We start from the raw sequence: 15,585 nt of genomic DNA, 5'->3' as shown, positions 1-15,585 counted from the left end.
ACCAAAGTAAACCCCTACTTAATGCAAAAACAGATGGACCTACAGGCCCACTCCTTTGAGAGACACATTTGGCAACAGAGCCTCCCCCGATGGCTTCGAGAGGCTTAAATAGAAAGACAGAGGAGTCCAGTGTCTTGACAGACCTATGTCAAACAACCTCCCACAGCAACAGACTCCATCAGCAGAAGTTGAGCATTGGGCTTCAGCTTTTTTCAAGCCACATTTTAAGCCCTGATGGTCTGTGGGAGGCAGCTGAGAAGAACAAAGAAGGCTGGAGGGTGGGTAGCTTTGATAAGGAGACAGACTGTGTCGCCACCAATGCTGACAGTGGTAGGAGGAACTGGTTCTTCTGCCCCACCAGTGTTCTTCTTGTGACTCCCCTGCAGTTTGCAGTATCTGGTATCTGACGTGCTTGACATGCCAAACAAAGCTACCATTCTGTGTGCTAGAGATTAGATCTTCGTTCCCCGTTGAGACCCAGTTTATGAGTACATGTAGGCTAGGTGTCCATGTAACAATCTGAAGTCGCTTTCGAACTTGTTGGCTGATACCTATTGTTAAATTATATAGAGAAGAGGACCCAGAGTTAAAAGTTCCTACAGGTTTGATGAATATAGGTGGAGATGGGAGACTGTAAGTGCACCAGCTGAGCGTGAACTCAAACCTTGCTTATACAACAGAGAAACAAGACAAAGCCACACTTTCATAAACACTCCACTGAAGGGAAAATGTCATCAGAGCTTACACCTCAAGATGCTCAAAAGTTAACCTTGAAATATTAATACATAGGTAAGCAGGATTTTCTAATCCCAGCACTCACATAGCCAATCAAAATCAGCTGACTGTTTTCCAGACCACTTCATAAGCACTAGAACGTGTAATATTTCTTCTTTTTCAAGTAATCTTGCTGCTTCCGAGCTCTACCTATTTATAACCTGTCTAACAGCTGGGGCAGAGCTGCCCTGGAATTTGTAAAGCGCGCGTGAGCAGACAGATGCTATGCAGGTCTCCTTCAGCAGAGACAGAGGTCAGTCGCTAAAGGTTTAGTTTAAAATGACTGAAGCTGCTGGCAACCATATGTTATTTTTTATCATAGAACTTTAGTCAGAAATGATGGAAGGAGAGATTGGTGAGCCACAATAGCAACAAAGCCCAGAGTGAAAGACTGAGCTAGTTAGTTCTGGGCTAATCCTCAACTCTGACAAGCCTGGCACTGACATTTCTGTTTTTCTGCTTTCAAGTTCCTGTTTTCCTAGTAGTTTGTGTCTTATCTTCATTGGCCTTTGTGTAACTGAGCTAATGTAAGTTAATAGATTTAAGGCTGTATTTAGAGACTATGAATTGCTGAATTTAGAGGCTATGCCACGTGTTGTGAACTCAATGTTTAGAACAGGGTATGTTATCTTCTGAATTGCAGTGGAAACCACTAGCTAGTTGCTAAGAGTTTGGTTTATGTGGAGAAAGTTTCTAAAGAACAGACTGGTTCAGTGACAGAATAAGTGGGGGTTTTTATTTGTACTTTAAGTTAAAGATTTGTACAGGGTGACTGTTAGACATTGACAATAAAGTGCATGGAGCTAAGAACACCATCACCAAACCATATCCATTATAAAGCTGTAATTTCTGTTGCTTGTAACATTAGTCAGCTGTAGCTGGATCTTTTGTGTGCTGAATGCAAATACCGTTAAGGGAAGGACGAAGCATTCCTTTGTAGAGGGGAGAAAACATGATGATCTTGATTTAAAAATTTAATGTTATGACCCAGGAAGCAAGAAGCAGCACTATGGCCAGGATGGGCTTGGTGGTAAGAAGGAAGAGTTTAGGGCATTATCCTGATCAGTTAGATTTTACAAACCTGATTTTTATTCTTAATGTATATATTGATCCATATTTATCATACAACTGAGCTCAGTCAAAACCCAGACCTGTGTGTTTCCTTCCTTAGTTCCCACCACATTTTCACAAAAGCAGAACTTACAGAATGGTGTGCTTTTACTACAGAAGGATCTCACTAACCAGTGGAGCAAAGGGGCCTGTATTTAATCTAGAGACATAGTTTCTGATCCAGTGGAACCAGTCCTGAAATCCTTTCCACAGAAGGCTTTGAGTAGAGATTTATCAGGAGACATGTTTCAGGAGGTATGACAACCATGGAGCTGCTGATCTTGTCTGCTGCCCTGCAAAGTACCACCTCCCCATTCCTCCTTTCCCTGCTGTAGTCCAGAACGAAGGCATCTAAGTCCAGGGGACAGCAATACGCAGCAGGCCTACCCCACTGTGTGAAACACAGTATGAAAATGAGAAACATGGTCTAAGCTATTATGCACACTAACATTATACTACAAAAAGGAGGAAAAAAGACATAGTGGGTATCACAGTGAAGTGATATTATTGAGTAGTAGAGGCAAGTAAGAAAGAACTAGCTCATTCAGTTTAAAAAAAAAATACACTTTTCCAGATATTGCTGCTTTAGCTTCTGATCTAACAGCTTATATGTAGTTGTATAATGCACAATTTACTCTTTCTATCCAGTGATAGATATGCTTTGGTAAGACCTGCTCATTCATACACCCCAGAGACCTGCAGCGGGTGAAACTTGAGTCCAATCATTCTCTCAGTCACTGCTATAGAATATTTTCACTTAACATCTTTGTTTCGCAAAATCATTTACATTTTTAAATTAGGCTTAGCAGCATTTACTTCCTCATCTTTCTCAAGTACTGAAAATGCCTGTAGAGCACCATAGAACTGTTTGACGTGCACAGATAAGCAGAATGGATTTAAGTACTTATAACTTCTTAATCTCCTTTTTTTGCTTCTACATGACATACAAATGTCTTTGGGAAAAATAATTGATTTTTATAGTAGTTTAGAGCCACACTGTACCGAATTAGACTATCTAGATGTGTTAGAAAAAAAATAGTAGGCAAATACTCAACTGTCCCAGAAATCTGAACATTCATTTAGTAATGCACCATCAGTGTTCTCCTCTCCATATATCCAACATTGTAATAATTCCCTGCTTCAATTGCTTGTAAGATTAAAGAATGCATCTGTTTGGCTTTGTACACTACAGGCAGTTACGTTTCTTGGCTTACTAAGACTGTAAGGGGGCAGAGACTGCCAAAACAATCGGAATTTAGGGCTGCAGGGAGTCCGTCTTTCACCTTGGTTTCATTGTTAAATAGCTCATTTTTCCAAGCCATTAAATATTTTATATTCTTTGGTGCAGTTATTTAGCAGTGTCTGGCCTATAGTTAACTACAGCAGTTAAAACTTCATGGCATTTTGACAACTGAAAGTTTCAACAATTTCTATGAAATCCTTTCCCTAGAAGTGTCTAAAATTTGGAAGTACTGTTTTATAAAGTTTTATCATTGTCTTTCTGGAGCAGCCTGGTCACTGACATATTGTTCCAAACTGTGCTGATATTTGGGTAGCAGGCATCGGCCTGCCCTGCTGAGGAGGAGATCAAAGGATGCAGGAAAAGAGGAAGGAGCAGGGCTGCCTTCTGTGCAACCCACAAACTGGTCTCAGGTTCATACTTACTATTTTGCTCAGCAACAAATCCTCCTTGAAAATAACATCCCCTGCAATGGTCTGATGGAACCATAATTTTTCCATACCAACAATCTTCAAATACAGGAAATGGAAAAAGACAAGATTAACTTGAACAAAGCTAAATGATGGTATCAATTATGGTTTATTGGTTTATATTTATCATTGTTTTATTCAGAATGGCCTTGAAATCAGATTTCTCAGCTTTGTTAACTGTCACAGTTACATTATCTCATCCTCTGAGATTCTACTTGACATTTAAATAGGTACAGAAAGAAAGAATATAAATAAGCATAAGGCCTAGCAAAAAAAAAGTAATTTAAGACGACTAATGCAGGCACATAAGGTTTTACAGGAATGTACATTAACTTAGTAGTCTTGCACAAGCAGTAATACTTCCTATGCATTCTACTGCAAGAACTACTTTTGACGCCTGCCTGTAAATTAAAATAGTGACAGAGAAACATAAACTTTTTAATGGTAGCAAGACACAAGCAAAGAGTAGAAATATTAGGCTGGATGTTGCTTTTGGCGTTGATGGATGCCGGGTCATTTCTGTGAAGTAAGTTTTACACCCAATATGTGCATATGCATTGGGGCAGTCACTGACTTGTCGGTAACAGGATTGCCATCAAATGCAATGACTTTGCCCAAGACCTCAAGTTTCTGAAGCTGCGATTTAGGGAGACGCTTCTACCCTCCAAAGCCTGAGTCACAGGGAAAACCTGATAGCAGCTTTTCAGCACATGAATTGGAACTATATTCTACAAAATGTACTAAGAGGTGCAGACATACTGGCCTCAGGTGTCAGTTATGAAGATTTTCTTTTAGTAAATAATTGTGGTGAAATGACCAAAGCCACAAGCTTCCCAAAAAATTGACACAAGCAGTCTCCTTTCGTGCAAGTCCTACCAAACCTGGATGCTAAGAAAATTCCTAGCATCTCCAAAATTGTGAGGTAGTTTGTTTAATTATTAGCTAAAGGGTAATCTCATGTGACATTTTAAAACATTTATTTAGAAATCATAATTTTACAGCTATTTTGTCTTTCTAAATAAATAAATGGTACTTGAAACTATTGGGATTACAAGACTGAAGAAGCTGCAAGTTTAAAGAAAGGAGAAATCAGTAATTAGGGGTCCTTACAGACAGGCTATATATATACACACACACACGTGTGTGTGTGTGTGTATATATATATATATGTGTGTGTGTATATATATATATATATCACAAGAAGTCCAAGAGTTTTTATTTAGCCTTCACATTAGCATAAATAAGTCAAGTGCAAATAAATGCAAGATTCTTTTGGGGAGCTTTGCAGATCAGCATTTTGATAACCATCAAAACAAATGATCTTGTATACAGACAGAAAAAACAGATGCCTGCATGGCTAGAATCTGTTGGAAAAGGCATTTTATGCCATCCTAATATAAGTCAAAAATATGTGAATGTTGCTGGTCATTTTCAAAGAGACAAAGCTCACAGGAAATTTCTGGACAAAATACGGCATGTTGCCACTCCTTTGATATTTCCTGTGGGTTACAGTTTGCTTTGTCTCAGATGCATGGAGCAAACCGATATTCTTTCCTAGGGCTTTCGCTGACTCCAGCTCCTAAGGGAGCACGGCATGCAGCTGTACGTTCTATGAATGAGACACCATTCCAGTGAATGAGTAGCTATATGGAGTAGCTATATTTGGTTGTTGTGCTGTGGGGAAATTACGGTGCTCTAAACTAGCTTTCTGAAGCCAGAAGACTCTGACTTTGGTCTAATAAAAGTTTAGAGCAACTGTATTGTTTTTCTACTTTTGCACAGATGAAATTAGGATGAGAATAGGGCTCAGAATTCCAAAACTACCACCCCATCACAGAGTTATTGCTGAGATCAGAAATGAACGAGGTCAGACACTCCATTAAATTCTTAAAAACAGTCATAGTGGCTGTAAAATTTCACAACCCTCTTCACAAACTGTATCTTCACAGTTCTACATTTAAAAAAGGGATAAAGCGTCCAGTAGCATAATAGCATATAAGAAACAATACACATCCTGAGAACAAACCATACCTGCCCAAAATAGAGAGGGGAAGCAATGTGGAAATAAATCTCAAGCCTTTAATTTCTCAAAGGACAATGCTAAATAATCAGAACATCACTGCATCAAAGATGCATGTTACTCACACTGGGCACAAGGAGCAAGGGAAGATACTAACAAGGGCAGTCAGACACATATTAATTTAAAAGTCACATCGTGAAAGTTTCATACCAACATCACCCAAACCAGGACAGAGAGGAGACAGCCGACTGCCCTGCTACCTTCCTGCTCCCACCACTGGACTCCTGTCAGCAACAGATGCTAACATTTAAAGTGAACAAAATAACTACTGAGTGGCATCAAGGAAAGCTTAAAGTGCAAGGAATGGCACAGTTTGAACTTGCCTTTCCTGCTGTGGAGATACAGATGCTGCTTCAGTTCTTTGCCCTTGAGGACTTTATTCTCATCAGCGCTTTGGCTGGTTTTATATACAAAACTATAGTCGGTCTTGGGCTCAGTAGTCACTCAGCCTTCCTAGGCCACGTGGTTGTATCCCGCACGTCCTCAGGCTTCAGCATTTAAACTATGTTTTTCCTTTGCACCCAGGAACTGCTTGCTCAGAATTATTTTCTCATGAGATCTCTCCTGGGGCTAATTATCTTTTTCAATTCTGTTTGTAGAAAATTAAACATGCATTTTATGGGCAGATTGCAGTGCAGTCCCAAACCAGTTATTTCCTCTAACTTTCTCCTGGGATCTCTGAATTGGCACCTTGCATGTCTAAGTAGACTTGGTGTTGTGACAGGAGAGAGGATGGAGACAGCAGAGCAGCACAGACCTGGGATGTGAAGACCCTATACACTCAGTTTTACATACTGACATACCAACCAGGACAGCACAGAACACACCGAGTTCTGCACAATTCCCCTGCAAATCCAAATATATACGCAGAAGTTTAGCCTGTGGTGAGGTACGTGGCACCAAACCCAGCCTGCTAGTGACACCTAGGCCAAAGCCGATGAGGATCAGCTGTACGGATACAGCGGGAAAGTGACAGGGATGAAGTGGTTTGTGCCGCTTGAATGTTGTCCTGCCACCATTTTGGCATTTTGATACTGTCTTTAACTGCCTGGTCATAATCCACCAACTGCCATGGATTAGAAACAAAGAAACCGTGTTTAAGAGTGTCCTTTAGGTTACAAAGTCATTAACTCAAATGTTAGAAAAGGGCAGATAACGCAATTCTGTGCTGCGTAATTCTGCAGCTTTTTGCAGTCTTCCTGTTCATGGAATCAGGCAGAGATCCTGCGCTGCATAAATGGGGGCACACGAGGTAGAATTAAGGTTGCACAAGCCATCTGTATACAGTTCTGATTTTCAAGTCTTGCCTCTTCAGTTTAAATTCCTTTCTTTTAAAATAGATAGTGAAATTTGAGAGGATGGCATATAATGTATATGTATTTGGATTTTATGGGGGGGGGAGTAAGGGGAAAAATAACAGCACTTTAAGCAAGTATTGATCACAGTCCTTTACAGCGCAGAACACAAGACTATTGCTCTCACTTCCCTTACCAGAGTAACCGTATCGGTTAGGTGCAAGGGACAGTTACTATCCCAGTAAGAGGGAGGAATAGGGTAGATTTTCAGTTCCACCTCTTCCCTAAGAAGCTGGAAGAATTCATACTTCGTGGGAGAAAAGGGACCAAGCACCTCAAAGCTGTTTCCCTTCTCAAAAGCTACTACTATTGTGGCAGGATGAGCCCAGCCCTCAAACATCTCTGCCGAGTTAGTATTTTGACATAGAAGAGGATTGGAAAACAAACAGATTTTCTGTTTAATTAAAAAAAAACAAACCAAAAACAAAACCCAAAAACCCCCCCACTAGTTTAATAAAAAAAACACAAGGGCTTGTTTTAATCTCACCAAAAGCTGTAAAATATTTCATAGGACAAAGAAAAAGCCTTTCCTTACTGTCAGGCACTGATACAGACATTAGAAAGAGGCATTAACACTTCCTAAAACAAACAGAAAAAAGTAGTTTGGCACTCTCTTATCTGAGGAAAATAGTACAGAACTGAAATAAACTTCACTCCAGAATAGACACTTCGGAAAAATACATAGTTTAAAAAAAAATTACTGTTGTTAGTATTATATCTCTGAGACAGTGTTTCTTTTTTACCATCAGTGTGGTTTTTTTGTCTAGTAACTATTAAAATTTCAGTAATACCAAGCTTGTTTAATACAAGCTGAAATGCAAATATATTTATTTACTTGTCGTACAGCTCTGTCAGCATCAGTACTCTGAAAAAAATGAAACTGCTTTACTCTTCTGAGGTGAGAACAGTGTTACACTTTTAGGGATTCCCTGGGGTCATCTGTCAGTGAGTAAAATAAATTGTGTGTATAGTACATTATATATTTAAGTGCTTTGTAAACAAATTGTTTCTTAACATGTAGTTCTTTAAGAAGTAATAGTCTTAATTTGCAGACAGTGGACACCAAGGTGTCTACATAGTTTCTACACTGACTCAAGAGTAAATTTCAGGACTTGAAATTGTTGATCTAGAGAATTTACTCCATACACCTCTTACCAGTCATAGAAATTGTCATGCAAAATAGGGGGGAAAAAAAAAAAAAAAAAAACAAACCACAGAAAAACCCCAAGTTTCTCTATTTGCTTTTTACATGATCCTGGAAAGTAAAGACAACTTCTTCATCATCAAAGCTCAGCAAGTTAGCGACGATAATCTGCCTGGTACTGTCCTAGTAGAAATGCTTGGAGGGTTTTATGAAGAGGAGGCTTAAGGGTCAGACCCCAATTCATTTATTCATGTACAAGAATCTGCATAGTAAAAGGGTTGCTATTTACAATGTGGTTGTGTATCAAATGGTTTCTGGGTACGCAGCATACTGCTTTCTGCCAGTATTGAGACTCTAGATTTGAGTGCAGTGGTACATGTTCACCAAAAGAATTGTTCTCACTTGAGCAAACAGGATTTCTACACCAAAAACGCTGCTGAACCAAAAGTAGATTTTGGCATCTAACGGGGAAGTTGTGGGTGACTATCTTGCTCTGTAAAGGCAGAATTTGGGTGATAGGTTTTTTCCTTTTTTGTATTATTTAACACCATTGAATTTTTGTTGTTTTCTCCCCCCAAAATAAATATTTCCTAAGCTGGAAAAAAGGCATTATCTTGACATTTCTGCATGGTTTCCAGAAAGTAGCTCAGTGTGAGTGGAAAGCAGACATATTTTGGAAGTAAGAAGATGTTTGTGGGAAGACAAGGATGTGAGGTGTAAAAGAAATTGTATGGGAAAAAACTGACATTTAAAGATACTATGATTAGGACAAGGCTAGATTCTAGTTTAACTAAGCTAAAATACATAAACCTGCATGTGATCCAAAGGAAAGAAAGTCAGAATTAAATTGAGGTTAGTAAATGCTGACCTGACCATAGCTCTTTCTTCATAATCTATGCAATATTTCCCTCCTACAGATTATGAATTATTCTGTAGTGTTGTTTTGCCTTATTTTGATGGACCTGTGTCTGATAATTACTAGAAGTTCATTGAGCAATGCAACCTAGTGAGAGCTTAAATTTTGTCTTATGTAAGCAGAAAACAGTGAGAGATTTTTCACATGGATCTTTTTCTCTTTGAGCACCTCTAGTGAAGTATCTCCAAGAAAAAATACCCTCACAGTGAACATCCTAGAAGGTAGCAGTAGTGCAGAGCCTGCCAGGACAGAGCTGTACAGTTAATTTATGATTACAGTATCCATCTCGTCCCGCCTCCTGCTCAAAGCAGAGCTAATCTCAAAGCAAACAGCAAGATGGAAGAAGTAAATGAGTTCTTCGGTGTCTTTCACCAGTGCAAAACTGTTTTTGTGTAAAAATTGCCTATAATTAAAACTGCAAAATCTACAGAACAAGAAAATGCTAAGAGACTGCATTGGCAGTGTAATAAATCAATGTCAATGGAATTTGACAAGTGTATTTGGAAACTGGATTCAGTACTGCCATAGGTTTTATAATATAATTTCACTGGGTTCTGAAAATAAGTAAAAAAAGATGAAAGAGAATATGACTTTAAATAATAGATATTCCTACTTATACTGTTATTTCTTCTGCTGAGGAATTAGTGAGTTATATGCCATCCATGCCACGTGAAATAGAGATGATGATTTTTTGGCTGCTTGGAAAGGGCATACCTTTAGGATGGTAGTTGGTGTCACTGGTAGGAGTGCCAGTGTATAACGCAGCAAAGACACATGCTATCGTACCGACATTTAGGTAGCAAACGACAAAACAAGGTTTACCAGGGAGGCGAGTGTTTGGCTGGAACGTATGCACGGACACGACTTCTATGCAGCTTTTTCACAAAGCTTTCCCCCTGAATCCAGTACAAAACTAGACCTTACCACTCTGGCATGGGGGCTTGGAAACAAAGCTCCTACGAAACAGCCCTACCTTCAGTACAGTAGTGAACATGCCGGAGAGGACTAGAAACTGGACCCGTACCTTCCAGCACTCGTACCCCAGTTGCCAAATAAATGGTCACCTAAGCAAACACACCTCCGCGCAGCTGCGTACTCATAACCATGCATCACTGCAGGCATTGGGCAGGCACCCATGTGAATCAAAAGCATAATTTTCTAATGCTTTGTAATAACCACCTAATTGCTGATATGTAAAATGCCTACACATTAAATCCCAGTAGAAAGTAACGCAAATTTTTGTCTCCATAATTAACTATAACATGTTTAGGACATTACATAACTACCACATTGTATTGCTACAGGGTATTTTAATACTTTATAGCTCAGAAAATTTTATAACTGTTTCTTAAAAGTTAGCCAGCCATAAAATGCAGATGACAGTGACATATCCAGATTTTTGACATTGTCAGACAGAGAAATATTTTTCCTGAAATCGTAAAAATGTTGGATAATATGTTTTTAAATTCATATAAAGATGCCATTAAGCTATTTAAAAGGGCAAAAAGCTTTCTTTTTCAGTGGAGTTTTTTTGGTTTACAATGGGAGGTCTGGCTGGATCTTTCCATCTGCTGTGCTGGCTGTTACTGCAGATGGTCATAATCTGTACATATGGTACGTGCATATATAAACTGAAACCAGTGTTGTCTTGGGGTAAAAGAAGGCATACAATATGAGCTCGGATACTTAATGCAAGAATATTGGTGAAGGGGATAATTTAAAGCATTTTATTTTTCTAGGGGAAATTTACATGGAACTAGGGAAAGAAGCATTTATTGTTTGCTGCAAAAGAAAAAAAAAAATCACTCAGCTCTTAGAAGTTAAATTCTGGATCTGCAATTTATTTGGAATCAGCTGTTGGCTTCAGCTCAGCCCTGAATCTGTGCCAGGTTTGGGGTTAAATCAAAACTCCACCAAACTCTCACAAACTTCTAAAGAGATATCCACAGCACTCAGAAGTAGGACAGTCAGCTGAGCTTTGGAGTCCCTGCTTCTAACTCAGAAATAAAGCTGGAGAAGGGATTTTCTTATTTCTGAAAATTACAAAATGGCCTTCCAGTTATGTAAAAAAATAAAATAGTCTCCAGAAATTAAACAGAAAGTTCAGATCTAAAGACCATTTAAGCCATTCTCACTGCCATTAAATGGCTGCTGAAACTCATGATTAAAAAAGGGCAAAAGACCTTGTTGTTAAAAGTAGCACTTTCCAGTGAATCTCATGTAAATTTAATAGATAGTAAGCTGTTCTGCCACCTACTATAGTGCCCAATTAGCACTGCTGAAAACTTCTGCTTGCATATTGGCTCAGGAACCAAGGTAAAAAAAAAAAAATTTCCATAAAGCCTTAAACTTCTTAGGAAGTTTGGAAAGTTGGTAAAAATACTACAATATTTATGTGATGTGGAGAAAATACTAAAAGCAACTCACAATTTGTACATATATCAGTACTTGCGCTTATGAAATATTTAGCAACAAGTGCCTGAAAAGAAGAAATCGTTGGAAAAAGCAAGACATGAAGAGCTGATCTGATATACAATCAAATGCATTTTAATGTTTGCTCTATCTTTTCTAATATCCTCTGTATCACAGTTTATTGGCAACATTTGCCCATTCATCAGACAAGCTAATTGTCACAGCAGATAAAGTCATGACTCACTTGTACGCCTTTTTTCTCTTAATGTCTGCTCTGCTATTCTCTTTGCTAACTTTTCAACCTTTCTTGTAACGGGAAAAGGCTTCACATATTCAGCTACAAGGCTAGAAAAGGAACATATATTGACTTTAGAAGAGTTGCTACCATTTTAATATGACTTTATAAGCTACCATTTCTTTTTCTCTCTTATTACAGGTTTGTTTTGTGAATTTAGATGCAAACAGAGATGACTGTAGCGACGAGCAAGTGAAACAGGTAACCATTTAGGTCTTAATAACGTGCACAGTGGGTCTAGTCAGGTACAGCAGGACTCTCCTATACAAACCCAGATCAAAATTCTATGGACAAATCAAAGCTAGCCCTATATTTTTAACCCTTACAGAGTGCAATGCATCATGAATCTCAAATTATCTCAACACCAGGCCATATTTTATAGCTTTTCTTACTCCCTCATCCCAGAAGTATCTAACAGATTGTTGCAGCCTGTGAATTCACAGCAGTTTTCATGTGAGTGGACTTCTTGCTCGGCCTTGGTTTTATCAAAGAAGTGAACATGGATGTATCATACATCCAATTTTTTAATTTGACATAATACTACATAAATTTCTGATGTCGCTCTTTCCTACTGCCAGAAACCTTTGAGAATGTTCTACTCATTTATGTCTTGTTCAGCTGAGCAGTCTTGCTCAGCCAAACTCCAGAGAGTTTGATTATGTGGTCTCAAGGAGGGATCTAGATAAACCAGAACTGAAGGTGTGTTTTACCTACTTAATTGAAAATGTTGAGGGTAGAAAAAAGGCATTCAAAAGAAAAAAAAAAAAAAAAAAAAAAAAAAGCTTGGTTATTTTACAAACACTGAGACAAGCTACATCATTATATGCTACTTAAAATATATACCATTCCAAAAAAACTACTCAAATCTGAGGAAGTCACATTTTAAATTCAAAACTGACACCAGGTGATACCTTTAAATCTTCCTTTATCAATTAATTTTCCTTATCCTGGCTTGGTGCCTATGATTGACACAGCAATATGTGGTAAGCAAACAAAGGTAGGATCTCCTGACAATATCAGTAATACTCAGTAAAACATTACAGCTAGCTTGCTGAAACCACTTTTAGCTTATAGGAGGACAACCAATGCTGGGACCTTGTTGCCTCCTGCAAGCCATTCGTTAGTAGGAACTGTTTTTTGTGCTGTTTTCTGCATCCTAGATCTGTAAAAATTCAGATGTCAAAAATAAATACGGCTTCTTGCAGCAAAATTATTTTTCTGTTGAATCAGCAGGTTAACCGTGCAGAACAGCTTGAGAGGCTCCACTTTACTGAATCCACAGAAGCATTGGTTATTTTCCAACAAGCAATGTTTTTATTGTTGTTTACAGTGTTTATTAAGGAACAAAACCTATCGCAACTCATAAGGAAATACCAAAAGTTTCTCCCTCAATCTTAGAGCTAGATATCTGTAAAAGCCAACTTAAACTAGCTTTGTGCAGCTACCCTTTACAATGCCTGGAGATTAGATTACTCTCTCGTAATCACCTTTGAAACCAGCTGCATGCTTTTTACCTATCAGCCCTACAGCAGCAGCGCATTCACCACCCGTGCGCTTCGCGCAGCCCTAAGCTCTTCCTTCGCAGCAGAGCCCAGTCGGCTCCGCGGAGCACCGCACCCCGACATGCCCACAGCTGGCACTTCCCGCCTGGCACGTGGCGGGACTGGTAACAGAGAGACCGCAGCGTTTGGCCCCAGTTTAGAAAGGTAGTTTCTGGTGCAGAGACAACACATTTATTAGCCATGACTGGGAGATGATATTGTTCTTTTAGTTTTCAGTGTAGGTAATAAAAATTAATTGCTAGCACGGGTACTGTCTACTCTTCTCTAACAGAAAACTCGTTCATCACAATTTTTGTGTATAATATGCAGTTTGAGTAAATTAGCTTTGAGTGGGGTGGAATTTTATACAACACACTGATGTGGTGAAAGCATTTCACAGAAGAATTTTAAAGATGTTAGCATAGCTGTTGTTCATATGAAATATATAACTATTTACTAATAGGTACTGTTAGGATTTTGCATTACCCTTTGAACCCTGGAATGGGTTAAATTGGGGTTTTTTTGTGTAAAATAATCATCTTTCCAGACTTTTCCTTTTTTATTCTGAACAAAAGGTAAGGAACTGAAGTAAGAGATATACCAAATGCCATGATTTCCTACCTAAGAAATCTGATAAAATGTGGCAATTTAGGCAGTAGAAAAATAGAGATACATAGAGAAACGAGTGTGATAATAGAAAGGTTATAATTTGAAAAGGATGAGAACTTTTTTGTACTATCTTGAAATGTCAAACTGAAGAACTGAATTTAGTTATGTCAAATATAAATACTTAGCCTCATCTGAAGATCAGTCTACTGAAAAGTGAATTGTTCCCCAAAATTGAATTAGATTTGCTAAGCCAGAAAGTTTTATTATATCTAATTCACTCTGAGGAAAAATAACAGTACTGCAAGCTTATTATGCAAGCAAGATGAAAAGGAAAAAGTGAAGTATCACTGAATTGCATAGTAACTAAAGCATACGGCTGGGTGCCCGAGATCCGCATTCCATTAATGGCTTTGCCATTTGATGGGCAGTGTTAGTGCATAAAATGGAGATGGTATTTGCTCCCTCTGTAAGGGGTCATCCTTGATTCCCTGCTTATGAAGCAAGCACACTGAGATCCTTAGCAGAAAAGAATTGCCGGCACTCTTAGAGTAGGTATTGTCCTTTTGGTCTGGCCTTTGTACACGAATGAGCACAGATGGCTCCTGCACTTTGCTGGGACTCCTAGCGGTATTGCAATACAAATCTCCTATGTTACATAGCATCATTGATGATGTAACTATTACCACTTTTGGCTCTAGCAAATACATAACAGGTAGAAAATGATTGTATCATTACAAATGAAAGGTCACGAAGGTCCAGCAGAATAGCAAAGAAAAGCATATTTTGTCTGTGTATTAAATAGTTCCATTATTCCAGGTTTAGTATTGCAGCAATTTGATCAGCAATTTCCAGCTAACTTTCCCTTTGGTTTCTTGCTTATCATGTGCCTGGAGTAAAACTGGAAGATTTGCCCTGTTCTCATTACCGTACTTACTGAATCTTTTCTGGTTTAGACCATAACAGACACAGTGTTCTTAGTCTCTTAGGAACTCACTCGTAATAGGGTGGCAAAGCATTTAGATGCACAAAAACAATCAAGCTGTTTAGCACATGACAATGTAACGGATGACAGATCGTCCTGCTGGACAGTTGTGCAGAAGTTTATTCTGTCACTGTTGTCTTGCTTGGTGACTCAAAAGAATGAATGTGCATTTTAATGCAGGCAGTTCTATTTTTAATTGACTCAAAGGAGTAAGTTCAAGTATGATTTCTAAAGGGATGCCTGTAAGTGGTATTTCATTTTGATATTTATGAATGTAACTGTGCAACTCAGACTTCATTACCTGAGAGCAAAATCTATCTTTTGTACTACAGAGGTTGATCAGTGTCTCTCCAAACCTCCCCAAACTCATCAGTTCAATGAATGTACAGCCACCAAAGGAAAATGAAATAGTCCTGCTGAGTGGATTAGCATCAGGAAACCTTCAGGCCGATTATGAAGTTCCCCAGGTAGGAATCAAACTCATCTTTAAGATCACATCACACCTGTGAAGGATGGAATTTGAAAAGTGGAAAAAAGGAAGCTGAAGGCAAAGACATTGCACCAGTTTAAGAGATGAGTGGGAGTCTGCAAGCATTAAAAAAAAAAAAAAAAAAATCAATCTGTCTCACAAAAGTCTGTTAAGAGTGGGGGAGGGGG

At 38.6% G+C, this 15,585-nt stretch overlaps 1 protein-coding gene across 7 annotated transcripts in view; it reads left to right on the top strand.

The window, feature by feature from the left end:
* Positions 1 to 15,585, top strand: part of SPHKAP (SPHK1 interactor, AKAP domain containing) — a 105,750-nt gene that overhangs the window by 70,383 nt on the left and 19,782 nt on the right. For all 7 annotated transcript variants that reach the window (XM_054835426.1, XM_054835424.1, XM_054835421.1 and 4 more), the window contains 2 exons: positions 11,938 to 11,997; positions 15,261 to 15,395. In XM_054835426.1, the coding sequence (XP_054691401.1) occupies positions 11,938 to 11,997; positions 15,261 to 15,395 (195 nt within the window). The remainder of the gene's footprint in view (positions 1 to 11,937; positions 11,998 to 15,260; positions 15,396 to 15,585) is intronic.

The sequence above is a fragment of the Grus americana genome, chromosome 9 (genome assembly GCF_028858705.1).
Source record: "Grus americana isolate bGruAme1 chromosome 9, bGruAme1.mat, whole genome shotgun sequence".
In the NCBI taxonomy this organism is placed as follows: Eukaryota; Metazoa; Chordata; class Aves; order Gruiformes; family Gruidae; genus Grus; species Grus americana.
The sequence above is the reverse complement of the archived record's forward strand: the minus strand, read 5'-3'. Positions and strand labels throughout refer to the sequence as shown.